This window comes from Chelonoidis abingdonii, chromosome 1 (assembly GCF_003597395.2).
Source record: "Chelonoidis abingdonii isolate Lonesome George chromosome 1, CheloAbing_2.0, whole genome shotgun sequence".
Lineage (NCBI taxonomy): Eukaryota > Metazoa > Chordata > Testudines > Testudinidae > Chelonoidis > Chelonoidis abingdonii.
This window is the reverse complement of record NC_133769.1, coordinates 117,191,116-117,217,806: the sequence shown is the minus strand read 5'-3', so window position 1 is coordinate 117,217,806 and position 26,691 is coordinate 117,191,116. Positions and strand designations below refer to the sequence as shown.

Sequence of the window (26,691 nt, the reverse complement as noted above, 5' to 3'; positions counted from 1 at the left end):
CCTAAATCTCTTCTATCCTCCAAGCTGATGTGATGGCCACCAAAAAGGCTGTTTTCATTGACAGGTGGTAAATAAAACAGGTCACCAATGGCTCAAAGTGGGGTCCATCAGTCTAGTCGACACCAAAGTCTCAGAAAGGAGGGGGTTTCTGAACCATGAGACAAACATGGGAGAGCCCCTTCAGGAATCTTCCTACTGTAGGTGCAAGAAAACTGTATTGCTTTAAACAGGAAGATAATTCACAAATATCACTGTCAAGAGCACTCATATCAAACTAGAAGAGAGGGCTGATTGCTTCAGGGAAAGTAATTAGTTCAGTATAGCTAGAATCTGGGCTGCTACTGGCAAAAGATGATGCTGCACTGCCCAAAGAGAAAATTACTTCCATCTGGCTCTCTATGTCAGTCTGGTCGAGGAGTTCCTACTTTGGAGCAAGATGTCCTGAAATTCACCAGACACACTTATTTCTGTAAATGTTAACCAGATGGCATCCAAGCTGTCATGTACAGGGTTGCTAGATCGGGATGCAGAATCCAGATGATGTTCTGTGAGACCAGATCTGGCATGACTAGCAAGGTGACGGGTCATCATAATGATAGATTCATATGGTCCAAAACTCTTAGCTGCAGAAAGACGGTATACAAGCAGGTCATGTGACCCAGGGTCCTAAGGTGGTCTCAGTGACATGCCCATGAGGTAGATTTGAAGATAAGCTTCACTACAGGTATGAGAGGGTTGGGTCGCTCTGCCCCTTTATGACTTTGGTATGGGGCATGAGGACTCAGAGCACAGTGGAGACTCCTAGTCAAAAGACTCTGAATTCAAGTGTATGGGACACACTTGCATCGTAAGTGTAATGAGCATATGGATAATCACTTGAAGGAGATGGGAAACTCTTAGCTTGTTAGCAGCTGCCGTGGTGTTTATGGATACAGTTAACCCAGTCAGTCTCAGACTAGAAAATTCGTTTCTCATGCAAAAATATAGTTGTGTTGTTTAAATTATTTATATGTTCTCTTGTCAAATTTTTGAGGATGAAACTTCAAAAGCACTCTCCTGAGGTTAACTTTTAATAAAAGTGCACCCAAGTTGTATGTGTGATTGCATATGAAACTGCAAAGGTAGCAATGGGAAACTGAAAATCTGTAGGTAAAGTAATTCATTTTCCATGAAGTATCAGAGGGGTAGCTGTGTTAGTCTGGATCTGTAAAAGCAGCAAAGAATCTTGTGGCATTTTATAGACTGACAGACGTTTTGGAGCATGAGCTTTTGTGGGTGAATACCCACTTCGTCGGATGCATCATTTTACATCAGCAACTTTGCTGCACATTCTTGAAAATTTTGCTACTGTATGTGTCTTTTGGGCACCCAATTTACCACCAACTCACTAATTATTCTGAAAAATGCCCCCAACTGTATCACCACAGTGATTGTAACATTCCACTTTTTGGGGTGTTTTTTGTTTAGTGATATGCTATAATAGTGTGTTGAGTCAGTTATCTCCACACTTCAGTATTTGAAGATGCACAGCATATGCCGCCTTTAATTATGGCTCTATACATACTATTGTTGAAGCCATGCTAGCAATAACCACATTTAAGCAAACTTATTGTTTGTGGGGTTCCAGTATTGTTTTCCTGACCAAAGACAGGTGGAGTAGTCCCCCCAAAACCTTCTAGTTCTTATATTAACTGTAAATTAGATGGCTTCCTTTGGTCTGAGACTAGTATGTTATATCTTTTCTCCCTCTCCAAAGAGGTAGCTGGAGTCTCCCTCCAGTTATATTTTTGATACTCCTTTTTAGAGTCATTCAGATACCAAAGTGTCAGTAAAAATTTCCCTGCCAACCAGTTTTATACTTAGAACAATAAGGTTATGAACTATACAAGCCAAATATATCAGCTCTTATAACATAAGGTGGGAAGAGATCTACCATGGCATTCTTTGCCTATGCAGCTGAGGATATTTTAAGCATGACAGGTAGAACAAACTCTCCTTCAGGTGAATCTTCTCTAAGAGGCCACCGCTCTTTTGGTTCCACTGCTCTAGAAAGGCCAGCATATGTGGTCAGTGAGGACAGTAAATTTAGGGAACCAGCTTTATTAGAGAGAACTTAATGCCCAAGAGTTGTAGAATTTCTTGAATCCTGGGATAATGGGGCTGATATTCTTGGCCAGTGAGAATCTCTTGGTAAGATGTTGCTGTGACAGATGGACCCATACTGAAACTCTTGAAGACAGCTCTCTGTGTGGATGTGCAATTGGGTCAGAATAAAGTCAGTCTTGACAAATGAAAAAGCTCTCATCCATCAGGAGCGCTACCATAGATTTCACTGCCAGAGTTACCTATAGAGCTGAAGAAATCTGAACCTGCCAATTGTCCAAGTAAAGTAGAATATGGATCTTCCATTGCCAGACAGCCACCGTCAGCATGATCAGGACACTGTAGAACAGTGCCAGAAAGGATCAAAGACCAAACAGGAGATGCATATGACACCTTTATTTTCCTAGAGCAACCCAGAGGAGCTCTGATGTACAGGTATGCATCTTTTAAATCTGTTAAAGCTAAAGAATACCCAGATTCTACTGAGGCTAAGATAATTCTGACAATCTCCATTTTTTAATAATTTTGATTGTACAAATGAATTAACTACCTGAGCTCCAAAATCAATGTTATATTTCTCCTAAATTCTTAGATACCGTCAACAGAAGGGAGACCATCCCCATAATCTCTTGGAACTAGTCTTATTGCTTGAATTTCCTACAAATGGACTGTCCTCGTGATCTTCTACCATTTCTTTGGGTCTGAAGGAAGAGGGGATGGATTAAAGTGATCTGAAGTCTACCTCCAGTAGAACCCAATAAGCAGTGGTTATCAGTCTACAGCTTATCAGGAAAATGACTACCTATCTCCCAGTGGAAGGATGGAATTACAGATGGCTGTAGTGTCTGGTGGAATGTGGTTCGCTTGCAGGACTCAAAAGCCTTTAGGCCATCTAATCTTAGCTCAGGCTGGAAAGGATCTCCTAAACATATGTCTGAACTGGGACTTCAGTGAGCTGAATACAGTCTCTCAAAACAGATGACTAAGGCTTTCTATTTTCTTAAAGTCAGACCTCTGCTCTATCTAGGGTGGATAAAAATCAATGATTTAAAAAAATTATTTTTTTTTGATAAAATGCTATTTAAGGAAAATATCTATCTAAGATACTGTATCTTAATTAAAACTATAGCTCAAAGATATCACCATGGAATAGGGATTATAAATTCTAATTCTATCGTATAAGATAATATATTCATATAATGTTTAAGAAAAGTTTTGTAAATGAGTTCCAATAGTTCATAGATTAGAGACCCAATCTTATGCGATTCCAGGGGCTTCTGTATAGATTATTTAGGTTCATCTTTCTATCTACCCAGTGGAACTCAGTGCTCAGTCTAGAAGATACCATCAGAGATGGTTAGTTTTGCAGTTCTCAAACTGTGGATTTGTCTCTCCAGAGATAACATGCTTGTTAACAGCAAAAATGTTTTTAAATAAAATAAATAAATAAATAAAATATAGAGGTGAGAAATAACAAGACCTCAACCCTATTGTCCCTCTGAAAATTTGTGTACACAGAGTCAATCCCTTACCTCTCTCTAAAAGTGCAAAGTTTCAAAAAAGTTCAACGAATAGAAGATTGTTGGGGACGGAATAGATCTGGACAAGGAGAAGAAATCTGGAGAGAAAATGTGAGAAGGGAGGGACAGGCAGTAGAAACAAAAGTGAAACTGTTTGAGCAATATATTCCAGAAGTCTGAAGGTCTTTCTGAGTGTAGCCTTCATAGATTTGAAATCTACCATACCATTCTCTCACTAGAAGGGAAAACCTATAATAGCAGCAGGCCATAAAAAGAGACCCAGTTTGAGAATATTTTCATGAAGTTCCCTCTCCCTGTGGGTAAATCAGGCATGCGTGCAAAATGCAAACAGTGCAACAAAGAAATGCAAGGCCTGGCTGCCCGAATGAAACAACACCATGCATCCGAAGAAGTGGGCTGTATCCCACGAAAGCTTATGCTCAAATAAATTTGTCAGTCTCTAAGGTGCCACAAATACGTCTGTTCTTTTTGCGGATACAGACTAACACAGCTGCTACTCTGAAACCTATCATGAGAAGTGTTCCTTCTCAGGAGGAAGCTGTGTTGAAGATGATGAAAGGAATTTGTCTGAACATGCTGGATCTTCAGGTTGGTAAACTTTTTTATTTCATACTTTTTTCTTAAGGACTGCCTGTCTTCCTTCTGGACTATTCTTGACTTCTCATGTTTGAGCAAAAAGTATAGTTGTTACTCTATGATGCTATCATTTCAGATATAGTTGTGATAGAGAATAAAATAGCTGAAATAGGCAGATCTTTCTTTTACAACTGCACCTTTAAAGTAGTACTGCATGTAAGTGAATGCAATGAGTACTACTAAATGAGCAGTATGGTAATAATAATTAAATAACTGCATTGACTTATTTTGTGTAGGAGAATCCATCCTCAACATACAGGATTCTGAAGACCATCCACGTTCAAGATCACCACAATTTTCTATATTTTCAGAGTTATCTGCCAATGATAATGTCTCAGTCACATCATGTAGGTCACATAGCCACAGTATATCATCTGTAGCAAAAAAAAATAATAATTTCCATTATCCAGAACCACCACAGGTAAGTTTGTGATAAGAACCAGCAGATTACAAGAAGAGGCAATTGATGCATAAACAAACAGGGCAATTTTTTCAGCAAACTCTCCTTTCCATCTGATTGAGAACCCACACTTCATTAACATGGTTCAATCATTAAGTCCAGAATACAGTTCACCCAACAAAGCAGATGTCGCAGTCAAATTGCTGGATAAAGTGTATGAAAGAGAAATTGAGTAGTGTGCAAAAGGTCTAGAGGGTGAAATTGTTAACCTGAGTCTTGATGGATGGAGCAATGTCCACAATGGTCCTGTTGTATGTACTTATGTGACAATGGAAGAAGGGAATGTCTTCTTTACAGAATCAATTGATACATCAGGAAATGCATGCACACCAGAATACTCACAAGAAGTAGCAGTAAAAGCTATAATAAACTGTGAAAAAAAATTCAAATATCTAGTACACAGCTTGGTCACAGACAATGCTGCAAACATATCCAAGATGAGAAGACATTTAGAAGAGAGTCCCAAGCTAATAACATATGGATGCAGTGCTCATTTCATGCATCTCCTAGCCAAAGACTTCAGTGTTCCAGAAGTAAAGGCTAATGTTGTTGAAATTGCAAAATACTTCCGTAACAACCACTCTGCAGCAGCTGCTCCAAAAAAAGTGGGAGGAACCAAGCTAACTCTCCCGCAAGACATGCAATGGAACTCAGTAGTGGACTGTTTTGAGCACTATATCAAGAACTGGCTTAATGTGATGACAGTTTGTGAACAAAATCATGAAAAAATAGATGGCACTGTCACAGCTAAAGTTCTCAACATTGGGATTAAGAGAAATGTTGAACACATGTGGAGTATGTGGAGTACCCTGAAATCTATTTCTGCAGCCTTGAACCAAATGCAGGGAAATAGCTGTTTTATTGCTGACGCTGTCGAAATTTGGAAGTAACTGAGTGAGATCTTAAAAAGAGAAATATGCAATGACAGAACTAAATTACAAGCATTAAAAAAACCGAATGGGACAAGCACTATCTCCAGCTCACTTTCTTGCAAAGATTTTCAATACTCGGTACTAGGGTCAAACCTTAACTGCTGAAGAAGAGGAGTTAGCTATGACATGGACATCCAGCAATCATCCCTCCATAATGCCAACTATAATAAACTTCAGCGCTACGGGTGAACCATTAATGAAATAGATGTCTGCTGATGACGTTTTAAAGAACGTCACAGCAGTGAACTGGTGGAAGTCACTTAAGCACTTGGATTCAGAGACTGTTGAAGGTGATAATCTCACTTTTAACAGCAGTAGCTTCTTCTGCCGATGTAAAAAGAATATTTTCTTCCTTTGGACTAATTCATTCCAAACAGAGAAATCGTTTGGGACCGGAAAAAGCAGGAAAGCTTGTTTTTCTTTTCCAGATTATGAACAAACAGGAAAATGAAGGTGAAGATGATTGAGTTAGCAGCACAATATTTTAAGTTTTCCATGTTGACCTGGCTAACAGTCGATTTAATTTTTGTTTTCTTTTAAAAAATTTTTCATTTAACTATTTTAGTTAAAAACAATTTTAACAAAAACAAACCTGGTTTTAAAAAACTTGAACATTTAACTAATTTAAAAAATTCATATGCTTATTTTGTTAAAATATTGTATGTTTGCTGTTGAAGAAAAAATCCAGAATACATAATGTTGTTGTTTTAATTAAATAAAACAATTTACATGTCTGTCTGTTGATGTTCTCCTCCTAATACAGCATGGCAAGAAAATCCTCCAAATGTGAATGATTAACCTGTTGAACTGGAGATGATTCACCTCCCAATGACTTTATAAATATCTACTTCAATTACCTTTGGTAAATGAAGTAACCAATCATTCATTTTCTGATATAGCTGTAAAACTAATCTGAAAGTTTTCAAAATAAATCATTAAAAATGTATAGTGTGTACCTTCTAAAAATGAAACCTATTTCTATCTCTGAGTTGTGAAGAATATCTATTAAGGTTATAACAACCAACAAGAATGCACTTTTGTAGAAATCCATGATTAAATTGAGTTTTTGTGACTAGTGATTTAAAACATGATTTAAATCAAACTGATTTAAATCAAATCCACCCCGGCTCTATCCTGCAGGACTTTATCTACAGAGCCCTGCAAATCCATGGGTATCCACTTTATATCTGTGGACCACTTGGATGCAGATATAAATTCTGTATCCCCACAGGGCTCTGACAGTAAGACCGGGCAGGCAGCTGTGAGGAACTGCAGCACAGATCCTCCACCTGTTCCAAACTAGTGCCCTAATAATTGGACCATCTTTTCTCTCTCATTGGAGAGAAGGTATGTAATCTCTTCTGGCCGGGCTTGTGAGGTTAGCAAGACTCCTGATTCTGGCATACGGACAAAGATCAGATATGTCTTGTAATCTTCCTGCATTACTCTGATCCATTATGAGGACCTCTAACGTCTGAATTATCCTGTTACTCAGAATGGTGAAACCATCATTCAGTCTCTTTCTGTTTCCCACTCAGTCAGTCTGCTGTCAGATTGAGTTCTCTTATCTAAGCAGGAGTGGCAGTAACGGAATCAAAAGTCTGATTTACACCCAATTCTTCTGGTGTATGTAAGCCTGTGGTGGCTCACTGCAGTTGGTTTGGGACCACTGTCTAGGTACCAAGTCTGAAAATTCTGTATTCCTGAGCAGATTAATGTAGTGCATAATTTTTGCAAAATAAGCATAATTTTTACTTACAGGGCATTTAGAAAGATCTACGGCGAGCATTACTGTACAGCAGAGAGGCACAGCACATGAGATGGCAGAGAGTACAGCTAGACAGGACTGGGGGTTAACACAACAATATTAAAGAGAAGGGGGAGGGATGTACATAAATGAGGTTTCCTCATACCTTGAACCATTTAAAGCCAAAATGGTTGGCCTTATGCACTGTTTCATTTAATAGCTTCAGACAGGCAGTGAGTTGCAGAATGGTAGAAAATAAGATGAGCAGAATAGAGAGAAGAAAAAGCATGCAATTAAAAGCAAATTATAATTAGTATGGTCAACATTAACATTTAAAAAACCACAAACATACATCACACATATCCAATCTAAAGCTGACAATATATTATCATAGTTGCAGCACATAAAAGAATCTGTCATTAATCTTCAAAACAAAAACAGAATCCCAGACTTGTAAAACTCTCAATTTTCAGAGGGAGATTTTTTCATAATTTATATAAATCTCCACAGAATGGGAAACAACAAGGACATTTTTAAAATGAAGAAGGGAATGTGAGAAGGTTAAACAGCTAAAAGGAAATCCCCTTCCCACTTTAAAACAATGGCTACTTGCCATCTCTCCCTATTACCTAACTGCATTTAATACATACTGAAGCAAAAAACTGTCAGGTAAAATAGGACAGGGCAGTTGACTTGGTGCTATGCAAAGTCACTGACTGACAAGGCTGGTTTTCTCTTAACACTGTCTGCAAGTAACATAGCATTAGTTAAGGTCCTCTCAGTTCGCAACCTTGCTGGAAATAAAACACAGCTGTCATATATGACCCTGCTGGGGGTGCTAGTCTTCTCTCCCATTCCTGCCACTTCCCACTCCTCTCTCCTCCCCTTTTTCTTCCTTTCAACAGCAGTGCATTCAACCCTTCTCTTTCCTTCCATGTTGCTGTCATCTACTGTTCATCCAACTCCTCCCTATCAACCTTCCTTTGCTTTCAGATCCAGGGTCTCTCTCTCTTCCTCTCCTCTCAATCTCCCACATGTCCTCAGTCACTAACTTCCATGTTAATGACCCATCCAATCTCTTGGCTGCACATTTCTTTACCTTCATGTCTTCATTTGACCTGCAGCCCTGGTTCAACTCTTCCATTCACCAAAAGAGGTGTTCACTTGAGTTGTTTTTCACCAAGCACTGAACTCTCTGTTGCTGAGTTTCCCCTCTCCAATCACCACCTGATCTCTTTTAGCATCGCCCTCCAGCAACTCCCATCATGCCTTGCCACCTTCCGTGCCTTGCAGTCCATCAGTATTGATGACTTCTCATTTGCTCAGAAAGATCTTCACTTGATCTAGTTGTTGATTCCTTCCATGCTTCTCTTTCCTTCACTCTTGATTCTTCTGCCCCTCTCTTCTCTTTCCTTCTTTCTTGATTCTTCTGCCCCTCTCTCCTACTTGTAAGTTCTCACCACCATCTCTCAGCCCTGACTCACTCCCAACTTTTGCTTCCTCCGCTCCTACTCTTGTGCTTCAGAGCATCTCTGGTGGAATTCCTTTGACCAGACTGACTTCCTCTATTAGAAATTCATTCTCCCCTCTTTCAGTACTGACATATTCATAACTAAACAACTCAACTTCCCCAGCTTCAACAAATCCACACTTGCAAACTCAACTGCCTTTTTGCCACCTTTGACTTACTCCTCAAACCCTTCACTTCTCTGATTACTTCCAAGAGGAAAATTACGAAACTATGCAATCTTCTCCCCGCGGCTTGCCGTTCCCTCCTTTTCTACATATCTCTCCTTCTCTGTCATAGATGCAGAAGCTTTTCATCTGCTTTCCTCCTGTAACCCCTCCACTTGCCACAGTGACCCCATCCCATCTCCCTAATGGCCACCCTCATCCCTTTGCCCTTAAACTCTCTTTCTCCTCTTGCTCTTTCTCCTCACTGTACAATCACACTTCAGTCTCTCCAATCTTAAAACTCCACCACTGACCCAGCTTGTTTCTCCAACTGCTGCCCCATCTCCCTTTCATCTGTAAGCTCACTCAAAGTTCTGTTTACAATTGCTATCTGGCGTTTCTCTCTTCAATTCAATCCTAGACCCTCTCTGATCCTGCTTCCACCCCAACACTCCACTGAAACTGCTCTTGCCAAGGTGTCTAGTGACCTCTTCCTAGCCAAACTCAGAACCAGCATTCCATCCACATCCTCTTTGAATTGTCAGCTGCATTGACACTGACTATGCTCTTCTTCTTGAAATCTTGTCTTCCCTTGGATTATGGGAGTCTGTCCTCTCCTAGGTCTCCTCCAAACTCTCTAATCTATCCTTCAGCGTGTCCTTCAGAAGATCCTACTCATCCTCCTTCATTTCCTCAGACCTCTCTCCTTCTGTCCAAATTAAAATCTTGGCTTCTCTCTGACATCTCATGGATGTCTAGCCATCAGATCAAACTCAACATGGCTAACAGAGAGCTCTTAATCTTTCCTCCTCACTACCTCCTCTCTCATTTACTATGTTCACCACCACTATCCTGCCTTTTATTAATGCCAGCAACCTGAGTGTTTTCTTCAACTTGGACCTCACTCCAGGTCCTCACATCCCCGCTATGTTTAAATCTCGCAGATTCTTTCTGTATAACATATCTAAGAAACAGCCTTTCCCCTCCATCCATCGAGTTACAACTCTTATGCCAGCTCTCGTCATCTGGTGTCTCAATTACTACAATATCATTCTCACTGATCTTGATAAATGCAATTGTATCCTTCTCCCCACAATATCCATTCTGAATGCTGCCATGAAGATCAGTTTCCTAGTCCACTGCTTTGATCACAGAATCATAGAACTGGAACAGACCTTGAGACATCATTTAATCCAGTCCCCTGCACTCAAGGCAGGACTAAGTATTATCTAGACCATCCCTGAAAGGTATTTATCTAACCTACTCTTAAAAACCTCTAATGATGGAGATTTCACAGCCTCCCTAGGCAATTTATTCCAGTGCTTAACCACTCTGAAAAAGTTTTTCCAAATGTCCAACCTAAACATCCCCTGCTGCAATTTAAGCCCATTGCTTCTTGTCCTATCCTCAGAGGTTAAGGAGAAAATTTTTTCTCCCTCCTCCTTGTAACAACCTTTCATGTACTTGAAAACAGTTATTGTGTCCTTCCCAGCTCTTCCAGACTAAACAAACCATGTTTTCAATCTTCCCTCATAGGCCATGTTTTCTAGACCTTAATAATTTTTGTTGCTTCTTCCTGACTTTCTCAATTTGTCCACATCTTTCCTGAAATGCGGCGCCAAAACCAGACACAATACTCCGTTGAGGCCTAATCAGAGTGGAGCAGAGCGAAAGATTACTTCTCATGTTTGCTGTACAACACTCCTGCTAATACATCTCAAATGATGTTGCTTTTTTTTTTTTTTTTTTGCAACAGTGGTTAAACTGTTGACTCATATTTAGCTTGTGATCCACTACAAATCCCCGATTCCTTTCCACAATACTCCTTCCTAGGCAGTCATCTCCCATTTTGTATGTGTGCAACTGATTGTTCCTTCCTTAGTGGAGTACTTTGCAGTTGTCCTTATTGAATTTCATCCTATTTACTTCAGACCATTTCTCCAGTTTGTCCAGATTATTCTGAATTTGAATCCTATCCTCCAAAGCACTTGCAACCCCTCCCAGCTTGGTATCATCTGCAAACTTTATAAGTGTACTCTCTATGTCATTACCTAAATCACTGATGAAGATATTGAATAGAACCAGCCCCAGGGACCCCACTGGATATGCCCTTCCAGCTTGACTGTGAGCCATTAATTACTACTCTCTGAGTACGGTTATCCAGCCAGTTATGCACCCACCTTATAATACCTCCATCTAGGTTATATTTCCCTAGTTTGTTTATGAGAATGTCATGCAACACAGTATCAAAAGCCTTACTGAAGTCAAGATATACCACATCTACCACTTACCACTCTCCTCAAAGCTTGCTACCCTGTCAGGGTACTGAAGTTAATCTGACTGGTCTGGAATTCCCTGGTTGTCCTTATTTACCTTTTTATAGATTGGCAGTATATTTGTCCTTTCCAGTCCTCTGGAGACTCTCCTGTCTTCCATGACTTTTCGAAGATAATTGCTAATGGCTCAGATATCTCCTCAGTCAGCTCCTTGAATATTCTAGGATGTATTTCATCAAGCTGTGGTGACTTGAAGACATGTACACAACCATATCATCTTTCTCTTTGCATCCCTCCCATGAATTACCCTTTTCTCAACTGCATGAAATATAAGAGACTTTTCTTCTCTTTCAAGATCCTTCAGGGCCTATCCCCACCCTACCTATCATCTTTCATACTAAGATGTCAGCTCTGGCCCACAATACCAGTCTCTATCATCCATTTGTTATATTTTCAATCAAACACCTTCAAGCTTTCTCCCATACTGCCCCCTGTGATTGGGAGGAGCTCCCCATAATCATCAACAAAGCTAACACATACTCTTCCTTCAAAATCGTCCTTACAACTCCTTTTCCATTATGCCTACAAAGAACTTGACAATGACTAAGATGCTGGTGTGCTGAGACCATTGCCTATCATGCTGACCACTAATGTTTCACTGTTTCTTTGTACTCCCCATTCATTGTCCCTTGTCCTACACTTAGATTATAAACTCTTTATGACAGGGACCATCCTTTTGTTCTGTGTCTGTACAGCACCTAGCACAGTGGTGTCTTGTGTCTCTGTTTAGTGCTCCTATGTGCTAAGGTAATATAAGTTAATAATAGTACAACATATATAGTACAGAGCGTGTGAACATGTTTACACACAGAAATATATATTTGATGTATACATGTCAGAGGGGAATGTCACACAAACCTCTCTTTCAAAGCACTGAACACCACACACTCATATTTAGTTTCAGGAAAGGACAGAAATGGACCCAATTAGTTAATGTCTGCATAGTGCTTTAGGATCCCCAGATGGCAAGGTACTATTCAAGGGCAAAGAATGATTACTACTACTTTATTGTCAGGCTGTACCTCTTACATGCCCAACGGCAACACCAGTGACTGTATAAGATTGCAGACCTGTTTCTCAGCATCAGTCCTGGCTGATTCCTCTTGTGCTAGCACCATTTCCCGCTCTGCAGTTATCTGCACACTCTCTCTCAGCGCCTCTTCCAATTCTTCAATCCGATCATCCTTTTTACGCAGGTTATCCTGGAAAATGATGGGAGACCAGGTGAAGTAGACTAATTTGGAAATAAGAATCAGAGCCCATTAACAACCAAGTGCTATGCCAACTAAATAGCTGCTCTCCCTCCCAGGGTGCAATTCCACATCAAAATATCTTCGCAAAAAAGGAAGGAAAAATGAAGTGAAGGAAGAGGAAGAGGAATTGCATAACACAGTGAAGGAAAAATCTAGCAAAGCAAGATAAATGTGCTTGCCCTCTGCAACTGTGGTACCACAATCCTTTCATATCAAACAGCACAGGTATGAGAGGGTTGTTTGTAAAGAAAAGATTAGTGTGCAGTTCCAAAGAAGCTTAATAGCCAGCAGTGGTGGGACAATAGCAGCATTTGAATTCCCTCATGCACTCTCACTCTCACAGGCAGGTGTGGCAGAAGGGAAACATAGCATTGCAATTTTGCAATTCACCATGTCCAGATGGAAAAAAAAAATTTATTGTCTGAAGCAAATGTTAACCTAACAAGAAAACAGGACAAATATCTGTACAGTTTCAGCCAAGTTTAGCTTCAGTTTTTCATCAAATACTGTTGCATGAAAAACCCACTTGAAGTTCTGGTGGGAAGTCCAGTTTGGATTTCAGGCATCTGAAGTGTAATATCCCCATATACTTCATTCTTTGATGAAGAATATCTTCACAGCTGCAAGTTTAGGTATCCTGCATATATTCAAAGGCCACTGAAATGCACTACAAGGTCAGGAGGAAATATCAAAAACTATTTGTTTACACACACAATGTAATTTGGAAATAGTAGTATCAAGGGAACTGAATTCCAGTTTTTACCAAGAGAATCTGCTCATGAGATATTTCTGACAGTAAATGCACTCCTGTGTTTGGAGTGGTTGCTTGGCCACAAGATTGAAAAACAAGCCATTTTAGGCTGGTCAGGATACTTTGATTTCTTGAAGTGTTGCAGCCGCTGATTTAAAAATAATCAACTAAAACAAGCAAGCTGGGACACATTCTATGCATCTTTGGTGTTGCAGGCTATGTTAGCTCAGACAATAATCACCAGCATTAGAGATCTGATTTTAAAGTAACTACAAGGACTTCTTAGACTACTACTCTGCAGTTGCAGGCCTTGTAACGGAGGGACCATACTCTCTTATGGTATATCATAAGAGCAAACATATGAACACCTTGCTTCTCACATCCCACTTGCTATCTAATAAGTAGCTGAAATGAGGGAGGATGCGGTGGCAAACCTATGCCTTTGTTTTCTGTCCTTTCAGATCTTTGTGTTGAAATCCTCCCACTGTTCCTCTGGAAGTATTTTACAGCACACAAAGTGTGAGGAATAACAATTGATTTTGAAGAGGTTTGGAAAGAGGTTTGGTTCTGAATCCACCATTCTGATAATGTTATTAGAGTTTAAAGAAGGATCTTATTCCTAGATGTCCATCTCCAAGGAACAGGGCTGTGTCCCCCACAAGAGCCGAGCAGTGCAGACTGATGCTGGTTCTCTTTCAAGCTTGTCACTTCTAATCATCCTGTTCCAATACAGCTGTATATCAGCCTGCCAAGAGAGCTGTGCAGATCTCTGGCACCACTGTCAAGTGGAGACAGTCTAATGAGACCTGTCCAGCCAGTAGGAATCTACAAAATATGGCTGGCTTTCAAAAAGGTATTCGAGATACTTTCCTATAGTGCTTGCTGCTCAAAGAAGAATGTAAATTAAATGGATTTACAGGGGGGCAATGGCCAGTTCATTTACAATAGAGTTTCCCACAAAACTAATGAACAGGTTCTCACATTAAAAATTTATGCTACATGAGTCAAATTACACCCTTTGTTGAGTCCTTTAGATGCACTGATAAAATCTTCCAATGTTCTCAAAACTACTTAGGCGTTGCAATTAGTCAACTCAAAGTCATCCCCTCAAAAAAAGAATGAAATAGCGAGTTCCCAAAAAAATCTCATCACAGAGTGTTAATTCTGTCATGCTTGAAAAATGTCATTGTTGTTGACTACACTCTTTCAAATCTTCTCCCTGGATAAGGTGTAGAGCTTGGGACTGTCCATTCCATTTCACTGCACACGATCTGGTAATGCCCATCTGAACAGCTGTGTGCAATGGGAAAGTGGTTTATAAGAAGGAATTTGGCATATAAAGTTAAATCTACACATACACGCTCGTCTGTGCCCAAACATTTAAGAGCTCCAGGTATCCAGCCTAGTAAATTGCTCCTTTCAGAAAAGTAAACTTTGGAGGACAGGAATAAGAGCTATTGGGTCCTGTCGGTGATGATAGAACAGGCTGGAACAGTGCTTTGGTACTTGCATGTGAAAATCTTTGCTGCTATGTCTATCTGGAAACTGCTGTTTGAAATAAATGTGAGAAAGATATTTTGCATATTAATGTTATCAGCAAAATCTCTACAGCATGTGTTTAATTACTTTCCCTAAAATGCCACTCAGACATACAGACGTCCTCTGAAAACATTTATGCAGATGCTGGAGTGCTAGGCAATACGAGAAAACGCACAGTGTGCATTCATGCAAACAACTGTTAACACCGTCTTCACCTTCAGCATATGAGCCACCTACAGTCTATTCAGTAAGTAGAGTTTAGTTATAACTTTGTTCTTCCAGTCTATCAGACAAACGTTCTGAGAAAAGTCATGGTAATTTCCTCTAACTCATATTCACTCCACTATGAGCCTTCACACCTGTCCCTATAAAACAATATCAAAGTCAGAAATGAGTAGCAGAGCCTGACAAACCCACACAGTACTGGTATTCCAAAGCATAGCATAGTGAATTTTTGTTAGACCACAGCATTAATTATTCGGTTCCTTGCTCCTTGGTCCATCAAATAAAAAATTTTGGTCCAAGTTGTTTCTAGATGTAAAACATGGAACTGGAGAGAAGAAAAATAGAAAAAAAAAGTCAGTTCTGTAGTAAGAAGCAAAACCAAGTGATAGATGAGGCCCTTTATGGGACGAAAATCTCTCTTGCAGATTTTTCTGTTTTGCACGTAGGTATCACAATGATTGTGTAATTTATAAAAACCTAAGGAGAAATCTCCAACTTTTACCAGAGAGCTACATGAACATAGAGGAGGAAAAAGTCTTCTTGTGCGAGTTTGATTTTCATAATAGTTGATATATGGGGGTCATAAATGGACTTAGACATTGTCCTTGAAGCAGGAAGAAATAAAAATGCTTTGCACTTTCAAGTGGATCTGAGTTGAATGGTGAGTGACATTTGCTTTTTGGTGCTTTGATGACAAACTTGAGTAATATTTAGTAGTTGAGCAAAGTGACAAATGGATACAAATCAACATTTTTGTCCTCTGCAGAAACATCTACCACCTCAGCATTCTCCACTATGCTAACAATACTAACAGAACAATTATAAAATGGTAGAGCAAACTGCAAAGTACAGAAATTATATGTAAAATGTTCCCCAAGGCCATCCTTACAGAAAGAAAAGGAGGGTTGAGAAAAAGACAGAGATGGGAGCAGGCCTTTGGGAAGGTTAGGCTCCCAATTCAGGGATCACAGTCTTAGGGTGAACCCAAGTGTGGGCTGTTTTTATTTTTGCTTTCCATTTACATAAAAATTTTACTTTCAGTAATGCTGAGGAAAAAGATATTACTGACGACAACCGTCTTTTTCCTACTGAATCACTCCACTGGTTTATGGTGCCCTTGTGGAAAAAAATGTCAATTTTTAATTCTATGGATGTCCTGGGAAACTCAAGATGTATTTCTACCAGACACCTCTTTGGATAAAGGAAATCAGATACAGGGCATGGCCCAAAGTAGTAAGAGAAAAATAACAATCACATGATTTTTCAGATGCTCATACATCAGACAAGTTAACTGATCCACTGGAGTAGTGGATTGGAGGGGAAGAAAAGCTGTCTGACAAATGCATTCATTACATTTTGATATTGATGGCAAAACTGCAGGTACGTAAAATAAAAACAATAAATTGTCCATGCTTCTCCCTGAATTATACAATGCGTCATTTGGTATTTTGACCTGCAAGAAGCTGAAGTCCTGAGTTTTTTTTTTACAGATTGACAGTTTCTGACTAACTCTAAGAACACCATTCAGAAAATGCTGTTAAAAATATGCTGAGAAGTTCCTTCAAAAGTTTCAGTGTGCGTGCACACACACACATATATAATATAGGAAAATGTTTGAAATGAAAAGTAAAAAAATAAAAATAAAAGAACCATAATTTTAAATGTTTGACAGCAGAAGTTAATGAAACATGGAAAGAAGAAAACAGTCAGGAAATTCTACATTACTCAGAACAAAATCTCTACAACCATCCACCTCAGTGAGACAGAATGGGGAGGGAGGGAGGGGAAGAGAGGTGAGGACAAGCCTCCTCACTTCCAGATAGTCAAATATGTCTGTAAAATGTCATGCCAAAGAATGTGATGGGAAACATGCTTTTATTACCAAGAATTAATTACACAGAAGTTGACACAAATGTTAAGCATCACTGAGAAACACACAGTGGCCAATGTGGATGGGATAAATACAGATGAAACTAATTCCATTGCTGGAAAACAACTGAACTAAGTTTGCGAACTGAAAGAAACAGCACAGAAAAGCAGCAACAATTACACACAAAACTGTAGCCCTATAATGGCTTGAGCACTGATTAACAACAGGCAACCACATCTAGCCCCAGAAGAGTATAAAGCCCCACCAGCAGGTCTGAGATCAGAGAAATATCACTGAAGACAAAGTCCCTTTTGGGGTAAAATTATATCAAACAGAAGTAATCCTAGTAGCAAAATACAACTACATCTAAATGCTTCTCCCTAAAATATATATAAATTGAAAAACACCAGGAATTTGCAAACTGCAAAAGAATAGGCATACTAGAAAGACAGACTAATTGGATACATAATCCAGTTACAATACCCTGTTTGGCCATGGCACAACTAGAGTGAGCCAATTAATTCTTTTAGAGTTTGAGGGGGAGGGGGGAACAACAACATTGAGACTAAAACTAAAATTAACTCAAGAACAACTTTATTCTTCACATTCCTGGAATTTATTTTCACCCTGTTTTGATAACTCATATGGAAAATTCTTAACAAAATACATGGAAGGATGCACATTATTACTGCAGCCTCAAGGATTGTGGCAACTAGGTTTCAGAATATTATGCAAGGAATTGCCAACAATTGTCTGGGAAATCTGTAGAGTCAACCTTTGATTCCTTCAGAGTTTGTGTCCTTAGGTATCTTCTGTGCTATCACTCAAAGTTGTGAGAATTTTTAAAAAGACTATCTCTGAAAGCAAATCAGCCATATTCATCATCAAGAGCAATCTAAAGCACAGAGAGGTTTGTACGTAACAATGGAGCAGGATCCTGACCAATGCTAACTGAAATAACATGTCTATTATAAAATTCTGTACTCCCCACAATCCTCTCTGGATTAGCCTGAAAGTGGATTTTATTGAACCTTAGAAACTAGAAGAAAGAAAGAAAGAAAGGAAGGAAGGAAGGAAGCTGTAGATAAGTGTTAAACAGAAGGCCCAGAATCAAAGTAAAAGGAAGAACAAGTTAAGTAAGACTAGTAGAAACTGGCAATTTCTCTCTCATATAGCTACCATGCGTTAGACACTTCTTTCCTGTTAGTTTAAGTTTGGTGCCCCGAAAACGAATCAGAACAGTATGTTAATATTATATAGGTATTTCTCACTAGTAAAAGCCTAGGCAGACTAAAAGTTCATGCCAATACTAATATCCAGGTTTACCATTTAGCAGTTCGTACAGGATGCCAACAGCTTTAACATTTCACTTCAGCTGCTGCAAATTACCACTTCTGTATTTGCTAAAGCCAACAGGGGCCATGATTCTGTACCATCACACTGGGTCACTGCCTCACCCATGACTGACAGCCATTGCTGAGATTGCAACTGGTAACAATGCTCTGAAATGAGCAAATAAGGCTTCCGTAATTGTGTTTTTGTGGGGGATAAGTGGGGGTAGACAACTGTAAAAAGATTTCATCACCTATAAATCAGAAGTGTGACTCAGACTCCTAAATACCTGTGGGTTAAAGGCAAAACCAGCAACAGATGTAACTAACAGCACTTCAAAATACCAACGAGAAGCTTGAACACATAAGTGACTTCCCTGATGACCCCCATACACCCTTGCTGAACTCTGCTTCCTGACGTCAGTCCTGTCATCATCATTGTACTAATATATCACAGTAGTTGTAAGACACACCTTCTGCCCTACTTCCAATCCAAACATTCAGTAAGAAGAGAGCAGGCAAGGAAACAGGCATGGAAAAATGTCTAAAAAAGTTCATTCCCATCCTCCCATACTTAAATTAAAAATAAAAATACTTGTTGGTACAGTAATTCTGCAGAAAAGTTTACACAGCAATTAAATGGCTGAATTTGAGTCTCTTCGTTTCTCAGCTACAGACAACTATTTCAGAGGGTTTCACATTTATCACCCCAGACAAGCAGTTTCCTCCCCCTTCAACACTCCTTGTCCCTTTCTGACTTTTCACTACAGTAAAGTAGCAGATTTATTTGTTAAGACTGAAGAGCTGCTTCCTTTAGAACAAGCACCATTTACCAGATAGGACTAACATATTAGGAGGACATTAACGTTAACCTCTGTTCATTTTCCTTAAAGTAAAGAGACAGTAATTCCTTATTACCTTTACCCTAAACATTCCTCCTCCTCCCTCTCCCATCCCAATAAAAGTTCATTAAAATCATTTGATATGTCAGAATTCAAATACCAACAACCCTCATGCATGTTGGGGGAAAAAGAAACAACTGAAGACAGATGCATCAATGAAGCCAATTTCAAGAAAAGCAACTGTTTCAGGTGCAGACAGGATTCTGTTACACACCAGATTTTTTTTATTCTTCTTCTTAAACATTAAAAGATGTCCTTTCTTTTCTCAACTGTTTTCAGTCAATGCACAGATCAGGATTGCCTCAACTATTAAAAACTGAAGTCATGACAAGAGATGCATTTGATTCTAAAAATAAAAACAACATACATTTGTACTGTCATACATTGTGTGTATAATAATGAACATGATAAAAAAATGTCCTGTACCTCAATCCAGTTAGATCAAAGAGTATCAAGACTTTTTTTTGGTTTAGTGTACTACATAATAACGAGGTACCATGCCTCTGGCCAACAGTTTAGTAACCATGAGCATAATTATAAGATTAAATAGCTTTTTGTTAAAAAAATAATAGACATTTACATTAAATAAACAAGATGGGCTACAATAATACAGGATAATTAGATTGTGAGTTTCTTGCATTGCTTTGGTAGAGAAGTCTTGCTTCTCCGTAACCGAAAGGGTTCTGGTGACATTTTAGTTAAGATTTATTTTCTTAGGCGCTGATCTAAAACGCATTCAAGTCAATGAACATCTTTCCACTAACTTGAATGGGCTTTGGATCAGGTCTCTAGATCTTCCCTGGCAGTTTATGTTGACACCAAGGTCCATCTATTGTTCTTGATACAGAACTCAAAGATGTTCCTGATCTTCAACGGCATGGCCACCTGCTTTAGAGGAATATTAGAATCTCAAATAAATTAGGGTCAATTGTTCAGGAAGAAAATGAATGATTTATAGGTGCTGCATTGCTCAGTTGACTTAATCATACAGAATACCAACCTGTATAAGAACTGAGGACCTGAGCACAACACTGAAAAGGCTGAGTTAAAAATTGGGTTTTTAGGAATTAGAATAATGAAAAATCCTGAAAATGCCTCAGAAGATAGAAAGGACCAACAGAAGACACTAAGGTTTTCTTTTTGGTCATTCGTGGTGAATTTCCCACACTATTTGAAGAAAAAGTTTCTTTTAAAGACATTTTCAGCTGTATGCCATCCAGATTATGTAAATATATGTAGATGTCTTCACCTGGGCTATCAAGATTACATCAGTACGGACTAAAAAAAACTCTCTTGTCATTCTGAAAATATTCCCTTTTTGCACAACACTTAAAATGCTTCTGTAGGTGGACTGGATTAAAAGGAGAAAGAAAAATGTTTATTTTCCCCCTCAGGTGATAGTACACTCCTGTTGATCTAAACGGCCTGAGGGATATCTGAAAGTTTTGGATAATGTGCAGTTCAGAGAAACTAAAGTGATATTAACTAACATAGGGCTACATGGGGACAAACTGTGGATTCTGATAAACATAATTTTTTAATAAGGGGGATTTGGATAATTTGAATAAGAGAGTTACTAACCAGCTCAGAAACTGTTGTTCTTCAAGATGTGTTGCACATGTCCATTCCACTCTTGGATTTGTGTGCCTAGCGCAAGGGCATCAAAAACTTTTTCCCTCAGCGGTACTCACTGGGACACTTTAGGGTTCCCTTGCTGTTATGTACCAGTGTGTGCAGATGCTCTGCATGCAGATACAAAGGATAGAGCCACCCCTAGACTCCTGCAGTTCCTTCTTGCCAGAGATCCGATGTAGAGGGATAGGAAGGCAGGTTGTGGAATAGACATGCGCAACACATTTTGAAGAACAACAGTTACTAAATAGTTTAGTAACTGTTTTTTTCTTCGAATAATTGCTCATGTGCATTCCATTCTTGGTGACTCACAAGCCATAAGACAAGGAGATGTGATCACAGTCTATTTCAATAAAGATTGGAGAACAATTTGTCCAACTCTAGCATTGTCACTGCAGTCTTGAGCCACAGAGTAGTGGGAGGAAAATGTGTGGACTGAGGACCACATTGCTGCTCTACAAATGTCTGCAACTGGAACCTGTACCAGAAAAGCTGGATGTGGCCAACTGCAACCCTGTCAAATGAGCTGCAACTCTGCTAGACGGATTGACATTAGCTAAGTCATAGTACATATGTATACAGGAGGCATTCCAGGAAAAAATTCTCTCGGTAAAGACTGACTGTCCTCTTGTTCTGTCTGCCACTGCTACCAACGGCTAGGAGGATTTGTGGAAGTGCCTGGTTCTGTCCAGGTAGAATGTTAGAACTCTTCTGACACTCAAGGTTTGCAAATGCTCTTCTTCCCTGCTTGAATATGGTTTTGGTAGGATACAGGGCAAATAAACTGGCTGCTTGATGTGGAAAGATGACGCCATCTTTGAGATAAACTTTGGATAAGGACACAGGTAAACCTTGTCCTTAAAAAAAAGATTGCATGTGGAGGCCAAACACTGAGAAATGCAGCTTCCCTACTCTTCTGGCCAAGATAATGGTCACCAAAAATGCTACCTTCGCTGACAGATGCAGCAGAGAGCAGGTAGCCAATGGTTCAAATGGGGAACCCATAAGACTTGACAATACTAAGTTTAGATCCCACAGGGGAACAGGGTCTTGTACATGAGGATATAATTTGACTAAGCCTTTCAAAAACCTTATGAACATGTCATTGGAGGAAAAAGTGATTGTCCACTTTAGGGAGGAATGTTGAAACAGCTGTCAGATGTACTTTGATTGAACAAACTACCAACTCTTGGTGTTTCAGGTACGACAAGTAGTCCAGGATATGTTGAACTGAAGATTAGCCAGAGATACCCCATACTAGTGACACTTCATGGAAAAATATCTCAATTTAGAGAGGTAATTAGCTCTTATAGAAGGCTTTCTACGATTTAGCAGAATCTCTTGAACCTCTTTTGAGCAAGACTGCTCTCTAGTATCCAGCCCCGGTGCATCCTTGCAGTTAAATGAAGGGACCATGATCTTGTGAAATTAGGTCCAAGTCTAGGGGACGTGGAACCGGAGGTTTCACTGACAGCGCCAGGAAAGTGGACAACCAGTGTTGATGGGCCCATGGTTGGGCTATAAGTATGACTCTGGCATGGTACTGTCTTATCGTTAGTAATACGTGTGAATGAGCAGGACTAGTGGAAAAGGATCGAAGAGTCAGCCTGATCATGACAGTGAAAACACATCTGCCATATGACCCCACAGGGAACAGAGCTTCCAACAATTTCTGTTGGACTTTGTTGCAAACAGGTCTCATTGGGGAAACCCCCACTGCTGGAAGATATATCTGGCCACATCTGGACAGAGAGACCACTCATGGTGACTCAAACAATTTGCTTGGGTGATCTGCTAGATCATTTTGGACCCCTGGTAGGTAAAACGCTTCTAGATCTATTGAGTTGGCAGTGCTCCCAGAGTAGAGTCTTCTCTTGACAGAGTAGAAGAACAGGCTCCCCGCTGATTGTTGAGATAGAAAATTGCCACCATATTGTCCTGTGAGGACTAACACGCTGCTTCTCCTGAACTGCGACAGAACTACTCAGTACAGCAGTGTGACAGTGTTTAGTTCTCTGACATTGATATGTAAAGCTAAGTGTTCTGAAGCCATAGAACCTGACTCTATAGAGAACCCAGGTGGGCTCCCCATCCTAGGGCAGATGCATATGTCATTAGTGTGAGCATCAGTTGCAAGTGGGCAAATGGAATATCTATACATACACTGGTTTGATTTGTCCACCAATCTAGGGAGGTGAGGACATGAGAGGTCACTCCCACCACTAAGTCTAGCTGATCGTGGTTTGGAGAGTAGACTGATGCCGGCCAGTCATTCAGAGTACTCAGGGGCAGTCTAATGTCTTGGATCACATAGGTGCAAGAGATCACATGTCCCAGAAGCCTCTAACGGTTTTGTGCTGTTGTGACCACGTAAGAGTTCAAATGTATAACAATTGCCTACAAGCTGGAGTCCGGTAGAAAGGTCCTGCTTTGAAATAAGTCCAGTACAGCACTTATAAACCCTATCCTCTGGACCAGGGAGAGGAGACTATTTTTCTGTGTTGATTAATAGTTCCAAGAAATTGAATGTTGAATGGATCAGGACAACACTGCTTTGTGCTTGCAGTATAGACTGGCCCTGAATAAGTCAGTTGTCCAGAGAGGGGTAAACCTCAACTCCCAATCTTTGGAGGATGCAGCTACTACTGGAAGAGTTCCTAAAGGGTCTAGTTCTATCCAAATCAAAGGACAAAGCCCTGTGTACATCCAACATATGCATTGTGGATTCAAAGGAATTTGCATACGGTTTAGGAAAGAAGGTTGGTAGATGTACAGGTTCATTGACGTGGAATGATGAATGTACCTTTGGAAGAAATTTGGGGTGTAGTTGGAGGATAACTTTGTCCTTAAAAAATAATGTGTAGGGTGGGTCTGCCATGAGAGCTGCTATTTCTCCTGCATGTCTGGTGGAGGTGATTGCGACTAAGAATGCTGTTTTCATAGAGAGGTGTAAGAGAGAGCAATGGGTTAGGGGTTCAAATGGTTGTTGCGTTAAGCAGGTTAATACTATGTGAAGATCCCAGGCAGGGGTAGGAGATTTAATGTCCGGGTATAGGGATTGGAGCCCTTTGAGAAAGTGCTTGGTGACTGGATGAGCAAAAACAGAAGTATCGTCGATTTTTTTCGTGAAAAGTTGTAATAGCAGCTAAATGGACTTCGATGGAGCTGAAAGAGAGGCTGGATTGCTGAAGGTCTAATAGGTGATAAAGTATGGATGAGGTGTGGATGTGGAAAGAATTTGGGTTGGTCAAGCATCATTGTGTGAATAGCTTTCACTTTCAGAGATAGGTGGTGCAAGCAGATTGTGTTCTGCTATGTAAAAGTACTCTCTGAACCTGTTCAGAGCATGTAGGAACCAAGCTTTGAGATGAAGCATGGATAGGTTAGGGTGAAGAAATCAACCGTGCTGCTGTGACAGGAGGTTCGGAGTGAGGGACAATGAAAATTGGTGGACGAATTGACATTCTGGTGAGGAACGGATACCACGGTTGTCTGGGCCACAATGGGGCAATCAGAATTACCGTGGCACGATCTGTTTGTATCTTTGTCAGAACTCTGTAGAGAACCAGTATCAGGGGGAAAGTATACATTAAGTCCTAAACCCATGGGATTAGGAACGCATCTCCTAGGGAAAGTTTGCCCAGTCCAGATTTGGAGCAAAATTTGGGACATTTCTTGTTCTTCACAGTCATGAAGAAGTCCAGGGTTGGGTAGCCCCAAACGTGGACTATGTTGCATATGACTGTGTCATTTATCTCCCATTCATGATTCCAGGGAAAACGTCTGCAGTGGTATTCAGGCCCCCAGGAAGATAGGTGGCTGATATCTGGATGTTGTTCACGAGGCACTAATTCTAGAGCTTCATAGTTCCTGTACAAAGCGAGTGAGATCGAGCCCTTCCCTCTCTGTTTACACAGAACATGCTTGCGATGTTGTCTGTCATTATCTGAACATGTTGGGTTCCGAATGAATGGGAGGAGGCGATGGCAGGTGTTGCGTATGGCTCGCAGTTCTAGGATGTTTACGTGTAGGGAGGCTTCGGTGGAAGACTATAGCCCCTGGGCTGTGTGGTGGGACATGTGTGCTCCCCACCATGTGAGGGATGCATTGACAGTCATAATAAGGGATGGAGCATCCCTGGAGAAAAAAGAGACTCCTGAGCAGAGGTTGGAGGGAATTGTCCAACATCGGAGGAAGTCTTCAACTCTGAAGAGAATGGATAAAGGTTTGTTTAGAACATGTATGTTTGGTCTGTAAACTGTTGCCAACCAAGCTTGGAAGCACCACATGTATAGGAGTGCATTTTTGACCACGAAAGTACATAAGGCCATGTGACCTAAAAGTTGCAGGCAGTCTCAAGCAGTGACCTGGGGACTGTGACGAAGTTTCGTGACCAGGGTTTTATGGTGTTGAAACGGTCGAGTGGGAGAGAAGCTATTCCCACCCGGGAATCAAAGTGCACTCCTATGAACTCCAGTTGTTGGGCAGGAGATAAGGTGGATTTGTTTTTGTTTATTTGTAGGCTGAGGGACAGGAAGCAAGTGACGGTAAGCTGCTTGGATTGAAGAGCTTCATTGAGTGTTGAGGAGACAATTGTCAAATTAAGGAAATATTATAACTCCTTGTTTTCTGAGGTGGGCAGTGACTACAGGTAGGAGTTTGGAAAAAACTCGGGGGTGGTGGATAGGCCAAAGGGCAACACCTTGTATTGAAAACGTGTTGCACTGAGGGTAAAACAAAGAAAATGTCTGCGGGCTGGGTGAACAGTCACATGAAAACAGGCATCCTGTAGATTGAGGGCTGAAAACTAATTGCCCTGCTCCAGTGCTGGGATTATGGTGGTGAGGGTAACCTTTTTGATAAATTTGTTTAGCCGCCTGAGGTCAAGGATCAGTTGCCATCCCCTGGTTTTCTTTTCCATTAAAAAGTAATGTGAATAGAAACCTTTCCTTCTGTGTTGATCGGGCACGATTTCCACTGCTCCCAGTTGAAGGAGAAGATGTACTTCTTGGAGGAGCAGTTGCTCATGAGAGAGGTCCCTGAAGAGGGATGGGGAGGGTGGGTCGGTGGGAGGCAGGGAGAGGAAAGGGATGGAATAGCCAACTGTGATGACTTCTAAAGCCCACTTGGTGGTGGTAATATTTCGCCATTGATGGGAGAATGGGCATAGGTGTTGACCAAAAATAGGGGCAGGCACTGTAAGCACTGAGGTGGGAGTATTGTTTTCCATACTCTCGACCACGGCTTAAAAATTGCTTAGTAGTCGTAGGGGGTTGAGATGCTGCTGAGGAGTTGGGGCAGCAGTGTTGGTATCTGGGTCTCTAACTTTGCTGCTGTAGTTGTTGCTCGTGTGATCTATGGAATTGCTGGGTGTATGTGGGGCAGCATGGTCACTGGTAAGACTGGTATCTATATTGTCACATTCTGGTTGTAGGGGTTTGAATTCTTAGAGATTGGAGGGTTGCCCTTGAGTCCTTCATGGAATGGAGTACATCATTCATCATGGAGGCAAAGAGTTTGTTGCCATCGAAGGGGAGATCCTCAGTGGTACTCTGGACCTCCCGAGGAAAGGAAGAGGATGAGAGCCATGAAGCTGTGGCAGTGGATCGTGCTGCAGTAATGCTCGCATCAAGTGCAGCTTGAAGAGCGGTGCGGGAGATGATTTATCCCTCGGAAACTATTGCTGTAAATTGCTGTTTCTTTTCTTCTGGAATGTGATCGATAAAATCCATGAATTTATGGTAATATTTTTCCAGAAT

The 26,691-nt window shown here is 40.4% G+C and overlaps 1 protein-coding gene across 4 annotated transcripts in view; it reads right to left on the bottom strand.

Moving 5' to 3' along the window:
- The window catches only part of ERC1 (ELKS/RAB6-interacting/CAST family member 1), a 633,604-nt gene that overhangs the window by 241,270 nt on the left and 365,643 nt on the right, over positions 1 to 26,691 (bottom strand). For all 4 annotated transcript variants that reach the window (XM_032796761.2, XM_032796763.2, XM_075069542.1 and 1 more), the window contains one exon: positions 12,500 to 12,631. In XM_032796761.2, coding sequence (XP_032652652.1) covers positions 12,500 to 12,631 — 132 coding nt within the window. The remainder of the gene's footprint in view (positions 1 to 12,499; positions 12,632 to 26,691) is intronic.